Genomic DNA, 21,270 nt, shown 5'->3' with positions numbered 1-21,270 from the left:
CACATCTAAACTTAAAACACAATTTAAGCAAGCAATGCAGCAAAACTGTAGCTAGTAACGTGAAAACATAGCAACTGAAAACACAGTTCTAACAAATCTGGTGTTAGAATATGAGCCTAAGGTAAGCAGTCCTTGTTACGTAGCATTTTCAGTTTCTGTACGTGTGGACTCGCTGCTGCTGCTTTTGCGCCTTGATGGGAGTCTTTCCTCAGTGTTTTATTTTCTTGGAGGAGGTCCTAACTCCTTAACACCTGCTACAGGAGTGTAGCGGAGTGTGTGCAAGTGCGTTACCGTGTGTTCCGGTCTTTCCCCGGAATTCAGGATACTTCTGACTCTCAAGGCTACAGGCAAGCGAGATCCATCAGGTAACAACTTTTTTTTGGTCTTTGACTCCCTTTATTTCCCTCTTGTCTCTTGGCATACGGATATTCATGCAGTAACACGGTTGAACGCCGACAACATCACAAGACCTTAAATGTTCTACACGTCCCGGCAAAGCACAAAAAAGGTGTGCGTGGCATACGCTCTTAGACTGAGCTCTCCCCTCTCAGATTTGGCTAGTATACACATGCAAAGGAGATTGCACGTGACAAGTATCCAAGTACTAAGAATCAAGTAAGCAGATGCCAAATACCTACAACCTAAGAAGTAGGAGCCACATTTGGAGAGACGATCTGAAGGTGCCTGAGATGGATGAGATGTCCAGTTTGACGCTAAAAGGGGCTAATGAGGCAGAAGAGGTGCCAAAACTCTGCGTTTTTTTTGCCCCTTTTCAGCAGCACCAACAAAGGACACGGATCACCCGGTCAAACTTCTTCGCTTCTTGCAGTCCCACACTCCGGTGAGGGGGTATGGGTTAGTTGGATCAGATCTCTGGAGTGTCTGTATGTGTTCTGCACAGACTTGGGTGGATTTGGCATTTCCACAACGATGCACTCGAAATGGGCAGCAGGTCTCCTGGTATTGGGGTTCCACAGCGCTGGAAGCTCCTAGGACCTCGGGAGATGGCTAACTTCAAAGTATGTCTTGGGACTGGTTTTTCCCACCAGCCAAAGGGAAGGCAACGTCCTCTTCGGAGCTCTTCTATCGCATAGAACACAGGGTCAGGACAGCAGTAGTCACTTCACGGTCTTGCAAAGGGTATGCAGGCATCTGTGGTAGTCTTCTTTGGTTACTTCTGTTTCCTGTGGTCAACTTGCTTTACACTCTAGAAGCCTCACCTTATACACAGTTCCAGGACACATACCTCTGAAATCTCTTTCAGCATTTTACAGATGTCCAGTTTGACGCTAGAGGGTTCTAATGAGGAAAAAGAGGTGCCAAAACTCTGCGGTTTTGGCATCTTTTCAGCAGCACCAACAAAGGACACGGATCACCCGGTCAATCTTCTTCGCTTCCTGCAGTCCCACACTCTGGTGAGGGGGTCTGGGTGAGTTGGATCGGATCTCTGGAGTGCCCTTACAGGTTCAGCACAGACTTGGATGGATTTGGCCTTTCCACGACGATGCACTCGAAATGGCAGCAGGTCTCCTGTTTTACGAGATGTCCAATTTGATGCTAAACGGGGCTAATGTGGCAAAAGACGTGCCAAAACTGCGGTTTTGGCACCTTTTCAGCAGCACCAACAAAACACACAGATCACCCGGTCAATCTTCTTTGCTTCTTGCAGTCCCACACTCTGGAGAGGTGGTCTGGGTGAGTTGGATCGGATCTCTGGAGTGTCCTTACGGGTTCAGCACAGACTTTTACGGATTTGGCCTTTCCACAATGATGCACTAGAAATGGGCAGCATGTCTCCTGGTATTGGGGTTCTGCAGCTCTAGAAGCTCCTAGGACATTGGGAGATGGCTAGTTTCAAAGTTTGTCTTGGGACTGGTTGTTCCCACCAGCCAAAAGGGAAGGCAACGTCCTCTTCGGAGCACCTCTGTCGCATAGAACACAGGGTCAGGACAGCAGTGGTCGCTTCACGGTCTTGCAAAGGGTCTGCAGGCATCTGTGGTGGTTGTCTTCTTCGGTTAATTCTGTTTCATGTGGTCAACTTGCTTTACACTCCAGAAGCCTTACCTTTTATAGAATTCCAGTACATGCACCTCTGCAATCTCTCTCATCATTTTAAAGAAAGGGGTGTTTGGCTGTCCAATCAGGACAGCCAGACCCCCCCCCGTGGGAGTTGGACCTATTCTGGCACTCTGGCAGACAAAGGACAGGGGGGGGTGGAAGACTCCTCCCCCACTTCCAGCCTGCCCAGATACTCTGGAGCCTAGGCGGGGATACCTACTTGTTCCTGCCAAAGGCAAAACACACACAAACCTCCCACTCCCAGAATGGTAGAAGGGGTAACAAAGAACAACCACGCTAGTAGTGGAGATAAAAGAAGGGAGCCTCCAAGTAGGTACTTGGGTGCCCCTATTGTGCACTACTGGGGCCATGGACATAGCCTGCAATATAAAACATTTAAAAAATAGTTGGTTGAACACGTCCACTGACACCAGCCATAACTAAGTGAATGTCTATGTGACTAAAGTCACAGGAGCAGAGAGAAGGGGGATACTAACTCCACTGAAGGTGGGGCATGCCAATCTCTCAGTCTATAGAGTTTTGGGAAAGACACCAAGTATCTCTCTCTGTCTGTAAGAACTGTAGTTACTTAAGGATGTACAAACAAAATCTTAAAGGAGGACCCTAGAGATCCCCAGCAACACTGCCTATAAGGAGCTGTGAGCTGCAGTAGTAAAACACAGATGCCTTTAAGAGCTATGGAGCAGACAGACTCCATAGTACAGGTAGAATACAAAGAATAAAGTTCCAAATGACAGAGCCAACAAGAATGAATGAGTGGAAAAAGGCTCCACTCATTCAGGATTAAAATAAAAAGATCCTGAATTATAGCAAAAAGTGCTGGGGTTCTCACTAGGAGAGGATGTAGTACAATAATGACAAATATCCCTAGCCCCTACCAGTATGTATGATCCTAATCGCGATGTGTTGGATTGGTTGAGTACATTTGAATTCACTTATGGTTTGCAAGGTATAAAGGGGGAGGATTTGATTTCATGGATAATGTCTAGGCTGTGGCTGGGATGCTGTAATGGAATTGTATGTTACTGATAGACTGGACTATGAACTAGTCAAACAGGCACTTATAGCTAGGTTTGGGAATACTCCTACCCAGTACCTAAAGATTTAGCGATCACAAGAAAAAGGATGGGATTCCTTGGGCTACCTGGGTGCGTGAATGCCTGAAAAACTTAGATGGTTGGGTTAAGGGTTACAAAATGAACTCCTTTGAAGGAGTTTTTTAAAAACATTTTTTAGGAGCTATTTTTGCTGCCTGCGCCCCTGAGCTAAGACAACACTTGGGTGAATCTAAGGAACTTGATCCCACGAGACTAGCTCAGGCTGCTGACTTATGGGTAGCCAACAGAGAAGAAGCACAAGAAAGATAGTGAAGACAATTCTAATCCTCCACCACAAAATGAGGGCCACAAACTCCATAAGGGCAAATACCAAGGGAAGCCATACAGGTCTAATGAAACCTCTGGAGCAAAACCAGGAGGGAGGGTACCAGAAACTTCCATTTCAGAAAAGCTTTGTTAAATGTGTGGTTTGTGGGTCTAGTGACGATGTGAAAGAGGATCCAAGATGCAAGGGTAAACCTTCAGGGGTCCACACTGTCTTCTTAGCCTTCATCCCAGAGGAAGAAGCTCCAATGACGGGTGCTCACTTTCACTTGCTAGCTGAAGAACCCATTAGAGTTCAAGCTAGTGTTTATTTAGTGTCCTTGGGTCTGTGGGAACAACAAAATATAGATGTGTATAATGCCATGCCTGATAACACCAAAGAATATTAAAAGAACAATGTACTTGTAGATGGCCAGGAGACTCCTGCCATTAGAGACACTGGGTCCAGCATTACAGTGGTTGATGAAGGTTTTGTCAAACCTGAGGATGTAGCTAAGGCACCCAAAGGTCCCACTAAACTTGCTCCAGGCCCTATCCAAATGGCCCCCATTTTGCCAGCATTATTCAGTGCAATAACATTGCTCCCTTGAAGGGCCCTTTTAATCTGTAACACGTCATACAAGGATGGGGATGCAGAATAGCTCTTACACCAAATATTAAGACCGACTCAGGAAGTTGGCAAAATGTCTCCTCCAACTGTTTTATTTTCAATTGTCTGAAACAGGGAGTTACAATGGACATCAACGGACGTTCGATCGTGCTCTCAATCGGTTTGCATAACAAACACATTTATATAGCAAAAATGTGTCATACATGACGTCATACTACGTGGAAAACTAAGAAAAACCTACGGGAGAATGCGAAAGGCTGAAGGGGTACATCTGAGTATACTTTCTTTAAGGGATCGGGTTGTGATTGGGTCTCCGCAGTCAGGTGGACAACGTATGCCCACCCCTAGTGCAAGTCATCTTCATCCGTTACTAGATACACGGCACACTATTGGCTATCAAACTATAAGGCCCATCGTCATGTGACCTTCTACAATTGGCTGGTACGCTTGTACCCTTCTGGAACATTCGATTCACTAGCAGCACGTAAGCTGGTACCCCAGGTGCCAGCGGGTGGACTTGACCATGTCCCCACCCAATTAGCCCAACATCTCTCATGCCTGCTGCCATTCAGATTGTCTTTGAACTTCTCCTTGCAAGTATCACTGCTCCTGGGAATAAAAGGGAGTATAGGCACACTCTTATCAAAGTTCTGGTTGGTAAGCCCAACTCCCATTTCTATCCTTGACTCACGTGACAGGAGACCGTATTTCAACCTGTTTAGCAGCATTTTAATTGTCTTGAATGAATAAACTTGGCACTCATGCTGTTCTTTCTTGCACCTTAACAAGGTCTGATTCAGCTTCTGATGTTCACCGGTTCTTGACCGCTCCATCCTTTGACACCAGGCCAGACAGCTATTCCAGGCCTTTCCTCAATCTTCAGCTATTTTCTTGCTGTGACACAGCCCTTTGATCCTTCTTTCTTCATGGGTTTGAGCTTACTAAATATGTGACACGATGTCCAGAATCCTATATAATGGCAGCACCGCCTGCAGTCTATTCACTATGCATAGCTAGTCTTTATTATCATTTAGTCTACTTGCGTTACTGCATCTGTACAGTTATAAAGCGACTTGCATTTTCTGCACTGATCTTCACACCTACAATCTTCATTCCGCATATGAAAGTTTGCTCGATTCTTTACTTCGCCATTAGATTCTATAAGGTCTATGCGTCTTCTTGTTTGACCATTCTTCTCAGTGCGTCACGCTAATTTCTAGTGATGTCACCAGCCTCTTTTGCTCTCAACTTTATATTCCTTCAGGGATCTCCTCCAAGAGGTGATCATCTCTACGAGGGTACATCACATAGGGTTTTCTTAATGGATACCTTTTCTCAAAGACTCTTTGTGTAATGGGCACAATCACTGGTGTCGTGCATTTCGCAATTTCCGGTTTCCAACATATAGGCAAGATGGGGGAGCGACTTCCTGTAGAGGCATTCAGCGGCTCCTCTACACTATGACTGTACAAATTCCTGTTAGTGTGCAATCTGAAGTACCAGGGAGGGTCCTGTTGGGAATGACTTAAAAACTCTTAGAGATGTCTCGAGTACTCCCTGGCCTCCCAGTAAGAAGAAGCAGGAGCTAACCAGATTGACCAGAGAGGCAACCTTGATAGACTCTCAGTTTGAGACAAACCCACAATCAGGCCAATCTTCCACTTCTAGGGGGGGAAAAAGAGAACAAGGTGAAATCCAGAGTCTCTGGGAAGAAAAAGGGTCTCAAACCCAAACCTGCACTCAAAAGAAGGAATTCCCCCAGAGGAAAGTCCCAGGTTATTCCAGTGAACCTACCTCCAGCTGAGGCCGACGTGGTGGTTGAACCAACTCCTGAAGAAACAGCTACTGATGAAAACAGAACTGGAGGAGATCCTTCCCTGTTTGGAAGATCTGGATCCTAAAGACCATCCTGAGCTGCAGACCTTGCTTGCACAAGGAGGACCCTCAAGGGCAGATTTCAGCAGAGGACAAAGAGTGTCCATCTCTAGAAGGTCTGCACCAACAGACAGCTTCCCAGCTGGAAGGTCAAGAGCCAGGGAAGCCTACAGTCTACTGGGAAGATGACCTTCTCTACAGTGAGCCTACAGAGACTACCCCAGGGGACTTCAGGAAACTGGAAGTCCCCCAGGAAACATGACAAAGGTTCCTACAACTAGCACATGAGATACCTCTGGCCATTCACTTGAGTTCCAAGAAGACCAAAGGGAGGTTTTCTCTGTACTTCTACTGGCCCATGATGGGTGCAGATGTTGATAAACAATGTAGGAGCTGCCACACCTGCTGGACCGCTGGCAAAAGTGGTTCTAAGAATGTGGCACCTTTAGTGCACCTCCCATTGGTGGGAATTCCTTTTGAGAGTGTGGGGATTGACATTGCTGGTCCCCTAGACCCTCCAATCACCTCAGACAACCCATTTATATTGGTTGTAGTAGGCCATGCAACTAGTTAACCTGAGCCAATACCTATGGGAACTGTTACTGCCCAAGCAGTAGCTAAGGCCCTCCTTGGTATTTTTTTTTACCAGAGTAGGTTTTCCTAAGGAAGTAATCTCCGACAGGGGTTCACATTTTATGTCCCATTACATGCAGGTCATGTGTAAAAACTGTAGAGTTACTTATAGGTTCTCAACAGCCTACCACCCCAAACAAATGGGCTGGTGGAGAGGTGTAATCGGACAATGAAGAGCATGATGGGTGCCTTAGAACAACCACTGAAACCAAAGTGGGACCTTCTACTGCCATGCCTTCTATTTGATTATAGAGAGGTGCCTCAAGCTGGAGTGGGCTTTGGCCCATTTGAGCTCCTCTATGGCCATACTGTCAAAGCCCCCCTGCCCCTGATCAAAGAAGGGTTGGAGAGTGCTCCTTCTCACTGACGATGTACTAGGCTTCAGAAAGAGGATGGTACAGCCGATGGCTGAAGCTTCAGAAAACTTGAAGGCTGGTCAAGCCCTGATCAAGCAATGGCATGATCAGAAAGATAATATGGTGGAGTTTACTTCAGAACAGCTAGTTCTCATTATGGTTCGTACAAGGCCTAGGGCCTGACAGGACACATGGATTTGGATCCTTCAAAGTTGTAGGCACATTTGGAGAGGTTAATTATTTAGTGGACTTGGGCAACCCAAACAAGGCCCTTTGGGTATTCCACACTAATCGTTTGAAAGCTTATGTCTCTAGACCAGAAATAGGAGCTTTATTTCTAGCCTCTGATCAAGAGGAGGAGAAGGAAAGTGAACCTCTCCTTGATCTCCTCAGGGGACACCTTTCAGATGCAACAATTGATGGAGTTATAAACTCTCTTCTGACCGGACTCTGCAGCAACAGGAGGAGTGAACATCTCTGTTGATTGTTTGCCTCCCTGTTATCTCCGACACCAGGCTTGACCCCCTTGGGGCCAGCATGAAATACTCACTGGTGACAGTCTCCCTGGCAAAAGCAGGGGCTACAGAATGCCAGATCAAGTAGGATCTTATATAAAGGAAGAGGTCAACAAGATGCTTGATCGTGGGGTTATTGAGCCAATCCATGGGCTAGTCCAGTTGTACTAATGCCAAAAGCAGGAACCAAAGAGTTGAGATTCTGTGGGGACTATAGGGCTCTGTATGCAGTCACAAAGACTGATGCCCATCCATTACCAAGGACAGATGAACTGGTGGACAAACTTGGATCTGCCAAGTTCCTCAGCACTTTGGACTTGACCTCAGGCTATCGCAAATAGCACTGACAGATCATGCCAAGGAGAAAACTGCATTTTCCACCCCAGGAGGCTAATACCAGTTTAGGGTTATGCCTTTTGGACTAAAGAATGCACCTTCTACATTCCAAAGGATGGTGAACCAGGTTCTGAATGGGTTAGAGGAATTACTTCTGCGTGGCATACTTGGATGACATAGCAGTGTTCAGCCCCACTTGGGAAGACCATCTTCATCGCCTAGTATATGTATTGCAGGCTCTTGAACAGGCCCATTTGATCAGAAAGGCTAGTAAATATCAAATTGGTCAGAGCAAAGTGGTCTACCTTGGACATGATGTAGGAGGAGGTGGGATTAGGCCCTTGCCTAGTAAAGTACAAGCTGTACAGGACTGGGCTACCCCCACTACTCAGACCGAAGTGAGAGCCTTTCTAGGTCTCACTGGGTACTGCCGAAACCTTATTGAGAACTGTGGCACCATAGCTTCTCCCCTGAATGTCACCTCTTACCCTAAATTTCCAAATAAGGTCAGATGGAATGAAGAGTGTTCCAAGGCATTCGAAGGGCTGAAAAAAGCCCCCTGTAAAGCTCTAGTCTTGAGAGCTCCGGATTACAACCAAACATTAATTGTACAGACAGATGCATCAAATACAGGAATAAGGGCAGTCTTGAGCCAACTGGATGTGCAAGGCAGGGAACATCCTATTTGCTTTTTCAGTGGAAAACTGAAGGACCAGGAAACAAGGTGGGCAACAATATAACGTCAATGTTTTGCCATTGTTTGGTCTTTGTTGAAGTTTAGGCCATTTTTTCTTTTGAAAAAAGAAAAGCTGAGGCCCATTGGAAAAACGCACCTTCTCCAGTCAACAAAAATAACCTTACCACAGCCTCCATTACCTACAAAGAAGCCATCCTAGCTGCTAAAAAGGACGTGTACAACAAAAGGATCATACAAGCCCAATCAAACACCAAGGAACTTTTCAAGATCCTCAAGGAACTAGAGTCTCCAGATGTCCCTCTTGATACGTGCCCCCGTGACAATGAATGGTGCTCCAACATTCAAAAGGCACTGTTAGACAAAAGTGCCTTGCTCCAAGCCAAAATTAATACCAAAAAAAGCTACCTTTCTGACTCAATGGGTAACCCCCGTCTTACAAAACCCCCTCACCTAAACACTCCTTCAAACCTTTTAGCTTCACACCCCTTACCATTAAGGAAGTCGAAAATATCATGAAGCTCAAGCCTTCCAATTGCCAAGGTAACGCCTGCCCTGCACCGGTCATAAAGGAAGCCGCACATGATCTTGCCCCATTCATTACCTCATTCATTAATGCCTCCTTCAAATTGGGCACTGTACCCGACAACCTCAAGGATGCGTGGGTCATCCCTTTAACCAAAAACCCTAATCTTGATCCCAGTAACCCCTCCAACTACAGGCCCATCACCATGGTGACATACCTACTTAAAATTCTGGACCGAGCGGCCTATCTGCAAATCGAGGACTACCTTGAAACCAACAATCTATTACGGCTTAGACAATCCGGTTTCCGTCCCAGACACGGCACAGAGACAGCCTTGATTGATTTGAAAACCCAAATCGAGGACCTGAAAGACAAGGGCAAACAGGCGCTCCTGCTCCTCCTTGATCTTTCAGCAGCCTTTGATTTGATCGATCATCAAATCCTCTGCCACCACCTCAAGATTGCTGCTCACTTCTCGGACGCAGCCACATCCTGGACCAGCTCCTTCCTGGCAAACAGAACCATGAGGGTCTTCGCTTCCTTAGCCGCAGCTGATCCAGCACACGTTCCGTGCGGAGTCCCACAAGGATCTTGTGTATCTTAAACCGCTCTTTGATATACTTGACTATCCCTATCACTGGCGACTATGTAACCGATGGCAAAGCATTCAATGCAGTCTACACTGTCATCCAGGCTTGGATGGCCGATCATGGGCTCTGCCTTAATGATGAAAAAACGGAGTTACTCATTCTAGGCTCTCACTCCAAACTCACTAAACTTGACCCCAAATACAAATCCTTTATTATTGACGGGAATGATATCAAAGTCTCTAATGTCACTAAAACACTTGGAATCTACCTAGACTCCACTCTGTCCCTCAATAGGCAAACCAATGCAGTAGTCTCGGCATCATCTTATACCTGTAAACTGATCACAGCGCCCCGCCCCTTTTTGACAACGGGCAACTGCTTGATTCTCGCAAGAACCCTCAGCATGTCCAAAATAGACTATTGCAACGCCCTCTACTTAGGGACCAGTCAAAGAAACCGTGATACCTTGATAAACTCCAGGTCACTCAGAACAATGCCATAAGGGCAGCTCTCAACGTACACAGGCGTTCTCACATCTCCAACACTAGACGCAACTTGCATTGGCTACCCATCACTCATTGCATATCTCTCAAGCACTCGTTCTAACTCACAAGGCCCAGAACAATGCATCCCCGGCCTACTTATCAAAACACTTTACACAATATACATCAACCAGACCCCTGAGATCTGCTCAGGCTCACACATTGACTATTCCCAGTTTCAAGCTACAGAAAGCCAGAGGCTCGAGCCTCCCTGTCCTTGCGGCTGAACTCTGGAACACCCTACCCAATGCTCTCAGAAATGTTCCATACACCCATTCATTCAAAACGAAAACCAAACTGTGGCTACATGAACGGGATGCCCTGGCCACCTCTCTATAATCCATACAGCTGTTAATCCTCTCATCTGCGAACTGGCTGTACACTGTGTATAGACTGTTTATACTGTATACTTTGGTCCGATCCGCTATTCTCTATGCAATGTTCTTAACTATTTGTAAATATGTGTAAAATCTATCTGTTGCTGTAACTTGTAACTGCCTTTCAAAACATGCGCCCAGATGCCCCGGGGCAAGGTGCGCACTACAAATAAATAAATACAAAATATTTGTATAGTTCTACTTTCCTAATTCAAACAGATCACCAACCCTTGAGACGGTTAATGCAAATGAAGGGGGAAAATCCCAAACTGCTCAGATGGTCTATCAGCCTCCAAGTGTTTGATTTTACCATTGAGCATAGGTCAGGGTGTAATCATCAAAATGCTGATGGTATCTCCCGGAAGTATGAATGACTGGAACAAGAGATTCATCCAGGAATGGATTCAATCCCCCAATCCCTTAGACTTGGGGGGACGAGTCCAGCCCTTTGCTGGAATCGGGGACCTTTTTGATTTTAACCTTTTAAGTGAGTGGACCTTTTTTCCACCCACTCATGCCTTTTCCCTCTAAGACTTTGTGTTCCTTATGTTTTAATTGAGTTTGGTAAACTCCATAGGCTTTTTATACAGTGACGCACAGCACTCTTTGTGCAGTGCACTGAGGAGTCCCTTTGACTCCTCTAAATGTTTAAATACATTTACTTGTATGAACTACAGTTCCCAAGAATAGTAGGATAACTTTTATCTTACTTACTTTTTTCATTTGTGGGTCCAGCACACACCAGCTTATATGGAGTGCTGGGGGGTTACAAAGTAAGTCCTTATCCCACTTCTCATGTAACTTTTTGTTACACTAACTTGAATGGCTGGTGGCAGTGGGTTCCTTTTACTACCTTTTGTGCAATGTATCTGCAGGCTGATTTCTCAGCTGCAGTACAGCACCCATGGGTGACTATTTTACCAAAATGGCCCTGTTTTTTTGTTGCCATATCTCATTTCCAAGCAATCCCGAATGCTTGGCAATTGGACTCTAGTCCAAACAAGAGGATCGGTACCACTTTACCAATATAGAACCTCAAAACAGGAAGAATTGAAAATTTACAATATTGTAAATTAATTTTCTTCATTTGAGAACCAAAATTCAAGATTTTAAGATCAAGGGTCGAGAGGAGATGAGATTTGGTTGGAAAAGCTGTAATTTGAGAGCCCAAATAGATGACTTCCTACGAGATTGGTACTGGCGAGTTATCCAAGAACCAACTGAATGGTTTCAATTTTCTTTTCGAATGTTTAAAGAGAAATATATTTTATTTCTTAGGATTTCTTTTTAGGTCATTATCTAATACATATTCGGGCAAAGCTGTTAATAAACGCTGTAGTCCCACTATGGTATAATCGAGGACGACAATATCATCTGCATAAGCCAACCAGTTTAGTTTAGTATCACCAATTTTAGGTCCAACCAAACCAATCTCCCTCAGCCATTGAAATAAATCGGACAAAAGGGGGCAATGAGGCATCCTTGATGAAAACCTCTCTCAATAAGAATAGGATCGGAGAGAGTGCCCGATCTAGATGTCCTTACTCTTAGTGAAGACCTCAGATGAAGCTCTATAAGAATGGATAATAAGTGGTCTGGTAAGCCCCACTTCTTTAATTTCCTCCATAATCGATTCCTGTTGATAGTATCAAAAGCCTGGGAGAGATCTACCTAGGCTCTGAATAAAGGGGTTCCACCCTTTCCGAAAGAATCCATATTAATACAGCTAAGGACCAGAGTATTCAGTGAGGTCAACAGGTTCCTTCTGAAGCCTGTTTGTTGTTTCGGAATAATGCCTTTTGGCACAGCACATGTCTCTAGTTCAGCCAATATTAATCCTGCAAACATTTTACCGTCAGCATCCATCAATGAGATCGGACGATAATACTCTGCTAACAGGCGGTCCCCCTTTTTATAAATGGGGATTATAATGGAATTTCTCTAAGATTCAGGGAATTTTTTTATGGATGATTACATTATCAACCAAGATGTTTAATATTCTTGCCCAGAGAGCCGGATTTCGTTTCAAAGTGGCATTGCTCAACCAGTTTGTGCCGCCCGCCCTGGAGCAGGAACGCACCATGTTTGCAAAATGGTGCCGTTCTGTGCATTACCAAGCCTGAATTACCAGACTGCGAGTAATAAAGACAAAGTCAAAGGTAAAACGGCTGCCACCAGCCATTCATGTAAACTCGCAATTGTAACAAAATGTTACCAGATAAGCAAGAAAGGGGATACATTGTATCCCCCCCCCAGCACTCCAAAGAAGGTGGGATGTGCTAGCTCACTTATACAAAATGTAAAGGGGATGAAAATCCCTCTTTACTACTTGGGAATAGTATATGAAAGAGAAATTAACAGGGGAGCCCAAAGGGACAACCCAGCCTAAGCCCAATAAGAAACTAGAACTTCAACTATACACTATGTAGAGGCATAAAAAGGTCACACGTAAAAAGAGTAAAAGACTAGGTGAGGGGGAAAAACATTACCCTTCACCTAGGGAGAAGGTAAAATAGTTACCAAGTCCAAGCAAAACGGTCGGGGGTTGACACAGGTCAGGAAGATTTATCATAATTATGAAAATCATACCTAACATTGAGGACATAAATAATGTCGGGACTTCAACTTTTCCAATGGTTATTGAATCAGATAGATCAGTGAGTTCTTGTATCCGGGCTGAACCCCAGTTTCAGCAACAAGTTAATTCTAGGAAAGTCACGTGGCTCACATGTATGACATTCTGCATACTACAGGGAACTACAATGGTGATAAGTTTTGTAATTAGCATATATATAGCAGAGATCATGCCGATCAACAAATGTATACAAAAATGTATCCCACCTCCGATATAGAAACATACTGAGGATGTTACAAATACACGCAGGGCATCAACATTAGTAACCACATTGCTTAATGAGCAGATTTGCTTGCAATGAATATTATATGCACCTCAACTATCTTGAAAATATCCCAAGATATTGTTGTTCAATGAAAGTTTCTTAAAGTTTCCAAAGAAAATAGGTACCTTGTTCCACGTTATTACTGGCTCTGGTTCGCCATGCGCACTGCAAGGAATCTGAATATTCCTTCCAATATCCACGGTCATGTCACTCGGTGAATTAGCAAATACAGGGGTAACTGAAACGTTAGCAACATTTATCGGTTATTATACTAAATTTAAAATAAAAGCATATAAAAGCAAACTGTGTTTCATTGTTAACCAAGGTCAGAGCAGCATTATAGAAATACAAGCACAAATATATGAACAGTGATTATATTCACATGAACCATAGACTAGAACACACGTTTTCCTTCTGTAATGTTCATTCTGATGGATACGAGTTTCCCCCCAATATTTCTTTATACATCGCTTCAGGTAAAGGCTACATCTGGATATAAACAACAACCAGGGGGCACTAGGATGGCATCATGCTAGCAAGTTTGGCAATGCCATCAGAAGGGATGCAGCGAGTACAAATGTGGGCGGTACATGACCCCATACCTCTTTCTCCAAACTTCTTATGCTCAACAAGGTGCAGTAGAACTGTCATGAAAATAGAACACAGGTTTTGAGAAATCACAATATTGCAGTAAGGTAAGGAGCAGGGAGAAGGGTGATGTGGATAAATAAGTCCACCAGAAAGGAAATTAATTAAGGGAAGTAATTTGTTCTTCTAATGGATACTTTCCTTTTGCAGAATCATCTACTGATACACACTCAAAGTAATAAATCACAGGATGATGGCCAATAACGGATGTGACACCACTACAAGACTAACCATCCAAAGCAGGCATCTGTTGAACCCCAACCCGTCCAGGTATCACTGCTTGGCAAATGTATGCAGTGGTGATGATCTGGCAGACAGATGGGCAGCAAGGGTGTACTTCCCCATCATAGAAGGAGCCTTAGAATAATATGGGCATTTCTCAGGATATGGCAAGGTTTGAGACACATGGCTATCCAGCTCTAGTTGTTCAGTGTGGTAATGGTCTTGCCCTTCCGATGGCCAGCAAAACCAACAAACAGTAGGTCGCCAATGCAGTACTTGTAAAATGGAAAGCGGAGTCATCATTTTGAATCAAGATGACATATCCTACCTTCCATTGTAGAAGAATGCAGACAAGGCAAATACTTTAGTAGTTCTTTCCGACAGACTAATCTCAGGAACCATTTTTGGAAAAAAGGAGGACCTTCACTGTAAGAGTGAACTTTTCCTTGGAAAATACAAAGCGCCTTAACCTCACACAATGAGCTCAAGTAATAGCCATCTGAGAGCTAATCTTCACAGTGAGGTGCTTTTGTGGACAAGAATTCATAGGCTCGAAAAGAACCCTACCGGAAACATGAAGACCATACTTAAAAGATGGGACAATGAAAAGCTTTGGTGGGACGGAGTTTACAAATTCTTTATCAAACTGCATGGGGTGCTCAAGTACAGAAATATTGACTAAATATCCCTTAAATCTATCTATAATTCATAGCATTGCTGGCTAAAAAGACTACGTTTCAACACACAGTGGGGTAAAACTGGTAGATAACTTTAGAGTAGCACCAACTGGAAAGGCATTCCATCTACAAGCATGAAGCCATATATCAAGTTAGTAGAAAGCAATACGTATCAAGAATGCATAAATAGAGGTGGCAATTCTGGGACCTCAGCCTTTCACTAGCCAGGTGTGAAAGTGCAGGCTTGTTGGGTTTGGTTGAAGGATTCCTGCCTGCAATAGAACATTGCTACTTAGGCTAATCAACCACAGGGAACAAACTAACCGTTCTATGGCCTTGTAATACAATTTCCATGCAGCCCAATTCAGTGCCACAAGGATCATGGTCACACTATACATTCTCCACTGCCTTCAGACTAGAGTAATCAGACACACCATATAGAGGAATACACAAGATTGAAAGACCACCCTCTAACCAACACATCCCTCTGAGGTGAAGCTAGCTTAGGCACAGAGTATTGGAATTTCTCGATGGGGAACCACTAGATCAACAGGAAGACACAATGGCACAAAAATTATTTTCATCACCTGTTGGTACAGCTTCTGCTAGTGGGATGTTGCCCCCTTTATGCTTACTGTGTTCATCTGGATTCCCTTCAGCTGATCCACCAGGAGCGCACACCACTCTGCAGAGCTGGAAAGCAAATTTATTGATATGGCCTCCAAGCAGAGGCACTGATGCTACGAATACATTGTGGTGGGGTTGTTCATCATGATCTGGAAATAGTGTCACCGGTTGGAAGGGAGACAAGGAAGGAGGGCCAGCTGAAAGGCCCTCAGTTATGTACCATTTACGTAAAGAACTTTTGATTAGTCCAATGACTAACACATGTCAGACAGATAGGCTTATAAAGTAAGGGAAGGGACGGACATGTTACCAAGGTATTTTCCACCTATGACAAGAGTATGTTGAATGGAGCAGCTTATCATACGAGATCTTAATGTAAACAGTTTTGTAATGCAATCCAATGCTCCAGGTCACCACATAACTTGCAGGACTGAGATGTTGGAATCCATGCCAGAGAGCCAAATGGTAAAGAAACTGAGCGAGCTGACAGATGGGCCAGACACTGCAGGAGAGAGGTTGCGTACCATCTCCATACACAGAAAAGTCTTCCTGGCATGGGTACTGGAGACGTCAATCAGATTCAAGGGACACAGATTGGTCTGGGGAAATAAAACCTTACACGCCTTTCTTAGACGGTGAGAAACCAACATTCAAGACTTGACCTTTATCAATACTTCAGTTACAGAAGGGTATGAACAGGCTCTGGCCTCCAGTGTGCAGACACCACAAAAAGGCCCTTCATGAAGACCCTTTGCCCAATGTTAGACCAAAAGAGGGTTCTACGTTGAAATGCCAAAGCCAGCAACACCGCGGCATGATACTGTGAAGCGCAAAGCTTAGTTTCATCAAAATGCTGACTGCATTCATCTGTCAATTGTGCCCTGCTTTCCATGTAATGGACAACCTCTGCAACCCCCGAATCCCATAATGCCCAACAAGGGCAGTGGGGGACACTCCTGCTCCCCTTGTTCATGTATGGGCTTCAAGTTTTTTGTCCATGCTGAATGCGCACTAAACGCACATTCAGCATTTTGTTTTCATTATTTTTGGGGAATACCCAAAAGAGAGCTAACTAAACTTGTATTGAGAGGTCTAGGGATGCTTCCCTAACTGCATCCAAAAAGGGTTGTAGAATTGTGATCAAAGGCTCATACCGAGTTGCCTCTTTTCAAGGAAGTTGTTCAGCAAGCAAAGGTGAAAGATATGCCATAGCCAGTAGACCGTAGATTGGGTTTGAATAGGCCATGGCCCACCACACTGGGAATGAGGAAGTACTTTGAATACCAGTCCTGTCCAAGCTGCAGCCGTCGAGACCATCTCAATGGCATCTTTGTGAAAAATGATCCACAACCTTTTGGACTATGATACAATCCCGATGATTGAACAGACGATGAGGGCGGTGCCCGGACAGTGATCTTCAGAACTCAATGATGTGCAGTAATCGGCTCCTATAGTAGCATGTGTGTCCAGCTCATTAGAGTTTTTGGTGTAGATGAGAACAACGGCTAGCTAAAACCAGCAGAGAAGGGCCCACTGCCTGAGTCTCAGCATTTAACAGGACAAGAAAATGCCTTTTCTAGTGAAACAGTTGCAGTCAGAACTTCTGGAAAAATTGGTGAGGATAAGAGAATGCCATGAAGGTCAAGACTTTTGATATGCAATTGTTAGTGAACACAATGACCCCACAAAAGCCGAAAAGATGCTCCCCATCAAACGGCATACCAAAGTATCCTAATCCACACTTCTCAATGCCTGTTAGTGAGAATTTTCATTTCTGTGCTAATTCCTTTCAACGTAGAGACCCCCAGCTCTTTCGCTGTACTTCAGACTTTTACATTTTAACTCCTGAGTGGGACAATTTTCTCACTCCCTCATGTGTTTTTCCCTGATTTGGATTTTATGTTTTCACTGTTTTTGGAGTCTAGCAAACTCCATAGTTATCTGCATTTTGTATAGTGAGACACAACACCTTTAGTGCAGTGTCACTGGGAAATCCTTTGGATTTCTCTTAAGGTTTAGATACCTTTTCTTGGGTGAACTCCTGTTCCCAAGAATAGTAAGATGAAATGGATCATACTTACCTTTTTTGTTGTAGGTCCAGCACACACCATCTTATGTGGAGTGCTGGGGGGGGTTACCTAGTAGCCGCTTATCCTACTTTCTCATGGAACTGTTTTTGTTACACTCACTACTTTAAATGGCTGGCGGCAGTGGTTTACTATTTACTACCAGTGCGCTTTTTTACCACAGGCTGAACCCTCAACTGCAGTACAGCACCCATGGGTGACCATTTTCTCAAAATGGCCATGGTCGTCTTTTTTCGCCATTTTCTGTTTGGGAGGTCTTTCTTGGCTTTTACTCCGTGCGTTGACTGGTTTGAGCCTTTTATTCATTTTGCCTTTGGCGGGCTTCAGTCCTGAAGCCCGCCCCTGCCTCCAGCGTGTATAGAAGGGCAGGAAGTGAGGGAGGGCCCCGAAACTCCCCTGTCCTTCGTCTCTAGGTGTGCCTGAACAAAACCTGTCCTGATTGGCGGGCCAACCTGCTATGTGACTGACAGCTTAGGCTGAGCATGAATGGGAAACCTTGCTTAAAAGGTGAGGATTTTGGGACTAGAGGCAGAGTTGACCACTGGAAGAAACATCTGAAGCAGAAATCATGAAGAGAAGCTCACTGCAACCTCTTGGACCTTGAAGTACAGGTGAAGCCCTGCTGCTGTGCTGACCTTTTTCGTATCGACAGAGAAGCTCCGGACGCGATGGCTTCTTCCCTTGGGTTAGTGGGACCAACTAACCCACAGACGAAGTCCACTCTGGCACAATCCCTGACTCGCTGTGCCTCTCCATTGCTGCAGAAACCCAATGCCAGGGGTCGAGTGTCCATAACCGAGTGCAACATCTGCCTGTGAACAAATCTGGCCAAAATCTCCAGGAGTCTCCTAAGGGTACTCCAGAAGTAGGAAATCCCAATCCAGAGTACCCTCACCAGAGTCCAGGACGGAGGGAGCAAGGAAAGTCCATCTGCATCAGTGCTGTTTGCGAAGCGCTGAAACCGCAAAGTGCCCCTGAATCAAAAAGAGCCCGTAGCTGCCGGCGACCTTCCAGAGTACTGCAGCAGGAGCCCTCCAGATGTCCTCCCTCTTGTCACCACAACTGAGGCTCAGGAACCAGGGTCTTCTTAGCTGTAGCAAGACAGAATCCAGCTGGACCCTTTTCTTCTCACTAGAGGTAATGTTTGGGTTTGGGGGTACTCAACTTGTTGCCTTAAAGTCGTGCTTTCTCACTTGAGAATTACATTTGCTTAACTTTCTGAGTTAATGTCAACTCCCCTTTTACACAGGCTTAACAGCTTGCATTCCTACAGTGATTTTCTGAGCTCTCCAAATGATTTTGGCTGTCCTGGCTCCCTAAAGGCACTCTTCTAAATCCATTGACTTTGGCTTTGCTTGTCCTTTTATAGGTTGTAATTGGTTGGACACTTTTACTGCTGGGAAAAGCTTACCTAGATTTCATTGGAGGATTCCAACTGCCCTCACTTGACAAGAAAGTATGTTCTAACCTTTCTTTTTTTCCTTAACCCTTCCTTTCTTAAACTCAGAATCTGAATGTATACTGGTGTTATATATAAAAGCAATACTATCCTGGTTATTCAAGTCACTTCAGGGTGTAGGAGAAATGTATTAGAATCTACTGTGTCTAATGCTTCATGTATTTCAATCCAGTGCCCTCTCATATTGCAGATCCAGGCTCCATGAGTGAGCGACTTCCTTTGGAAAGCACATATCCAGTTGAATTGCCTTTTAGTAGGGAGGTAAACTATTCAGGCAATGGATACCTGATAAAAAAAGCTCTATTGGGTAAGGAGTGAAATTATGGGGTCTCGTGCAGGCCAGTTCTCTTGTGATACCTTCTTGAATTGAACACTAAGTACCAATAGACATCTTTCCTATAGGCAAAAACAGGCTGCTACAAAGATCCACTAAGAGTGATGAAGGTGTCTGGCTAGCTTCTGCCTCTAGGATGTCAGTGTTTGAACAATTCTGGTACCCACTAGGCAGAGAAACTAAAATACTCAGCAGCCCTATGCATGACATTTTTAAATGGATGAAACCTCATCCGAAAGCCCTGCATAAATGCCTAGTAAATGCAGCTCTGGCGACAAGATCCTTCTACTGCCATCCTCCAGAATCTGGAAGTGTTCTCTAAAGAAGGGTATGGCTCATTCTTATTTAGCTGTCTTATCCAAACCATTCTCCTAATCCCATTCAGGACCCGTTTACATTGGAAAAAACAGCCTATACAAAGTAGACAGAGTCCTGTTGGCCTTGGGACTTCACTAGAGGAGAAATGTCTCCAGCACACAGCACCATCATCTGTACTGGGGACTACCTCAATCTGGGTGCCAAACATGGCATGCTCAGTATAGCCCAGAGTATAATCTCTTAGAACTGTGTTGAACCACATTCTCTTGGCACAACAAGCAGAGGTGCAGCAGGGGCTGAAACAAAAGGAACCTGTGTATTCTATGGGTAAATGACCAGCGTTGACACCTTAAATTCCATCTGGTCATTTCTTGAGGGTGATACTTTCGGGATATTCACTAGAACATAGACAATTTCTTCCAGGTCGCAGTAACTAGAACCTGGTGATGGGTCTCAATAGTGCCACCAATTAGAATCAAAACAGAAATGAATCCGAGCAGGAGATGCACTCCTGGGTAGCGACATGTTGCACTTTTCTTTTTAGCAACTTCTGGCTCTACATCTAGAGCTGCAGCACCAGTGGCTTGAAAGGATAATGGGGGACAGTGTGGCTTCCCCTTTCACCTTTATGAAGAAAAGCAAATGTATTAACAACTCACTCACAGAAAGCTTAGGATGCATCACTTAACAAGGCCAAATGTGTCCGTTTCTTGAGACATCCTTGCACAAAATCCAGTGCCAATGAGAGCCAAGACTGACATCTGCCCCTTGAAGTCATACATGGCTAAATCAATGAGGCACTAGGTGTCAAACAACTGCATTGATCAATCACAAGTGACATGTTCCTGTAGTGGCATCTGTGGCATGCAAAAGAAAGGAATTGAGACACGAGGACACATTGGTCTCCACACAGACTCCAATTGCATAACTTCCAACACCAGCAGTGCCAATAATGCCATGAGTAGGTTTTAAACTGAACCGTTGCCCTTCCAGACATAATGTAGGATATTAGGCAATACGATGAATGCATAACTTGTTTAAGCCCTTTTTTCTGACTCACAGTGGTTGCTGCAGGATCATAACTCAGTGGGAGGGTGTGCCATGTTTGCAGGACAGCTACATAGAATCTGTGTCCTCCTGTAAGAAATACACCAGAGGCACAGACTATACCGATCACCTCGGGGCAACAGAGGGCAGTTCATGCTTGGAAGTTAACGGCTTCATTTTTGCATTTAGTCATTTATGCACAGTCTAATTGGAAATGTGTGCATTAGGCAGAGATTTTTAAGGTGGCTATGGATATGAATTAAAGGTTCCTTGTTTTGAGTTTGGGCCAATCAGGAAGAAACGTATGGACTTATTTGGTAGAGGGTAATTGATAGATTGTTCACCAATCATCAGGGCATCGGTTAGTAACTTCCAATAGTGATCAATAAAATAACCAGTGTCCATCTGGTAATTACATGGTTTTACAATCTAATTG

The 21,270-nt window shown here is 44.5% G+C and overlaps 1 protein-coding gene across 1 annotated transcript in view; it reads right to left on the bottom strand.

Moving 5' to 3' along the window:
- The window catches only part of PXDN (peroxidasin), a 571,721-nt gene that overhangs the window by 153,178 nt on the left and 397,273 nt on the right, over window positions 1-21,270 (bottom strand). Inside the window, exon 13 of the mRNA XM_069606052.1 lies at window positions 13,541-13,653. Within this exon, the coding sequence (XP_069462153.1) occupies window positions 13,541-13,653 (113 nt within the window). The remainder of the gene's footprint in view (window positions 1-13,540; window positions 13,654-21,270) is intronic.

The sequence above is a fragment of the Ambystoma mexicanum genome, chromosome 4p (assembly GCF_040938575.1).
Source record: "Ambystoma mexicanum isolate Mex_15411 chromosome 4p, UKY_AmexF1_1, whole genome shotgun sequence".
NCBI lineage: Eukaryota > Metazoa > Chordata > Amphibia > Caudata > Ambystomatidae > Ambystoma > Ambystoma mexicanum.
Note: the sequence above shows the minus strand (reverse complement) of the source record. Positions and strands in the feature narration are given on the sequence as shown.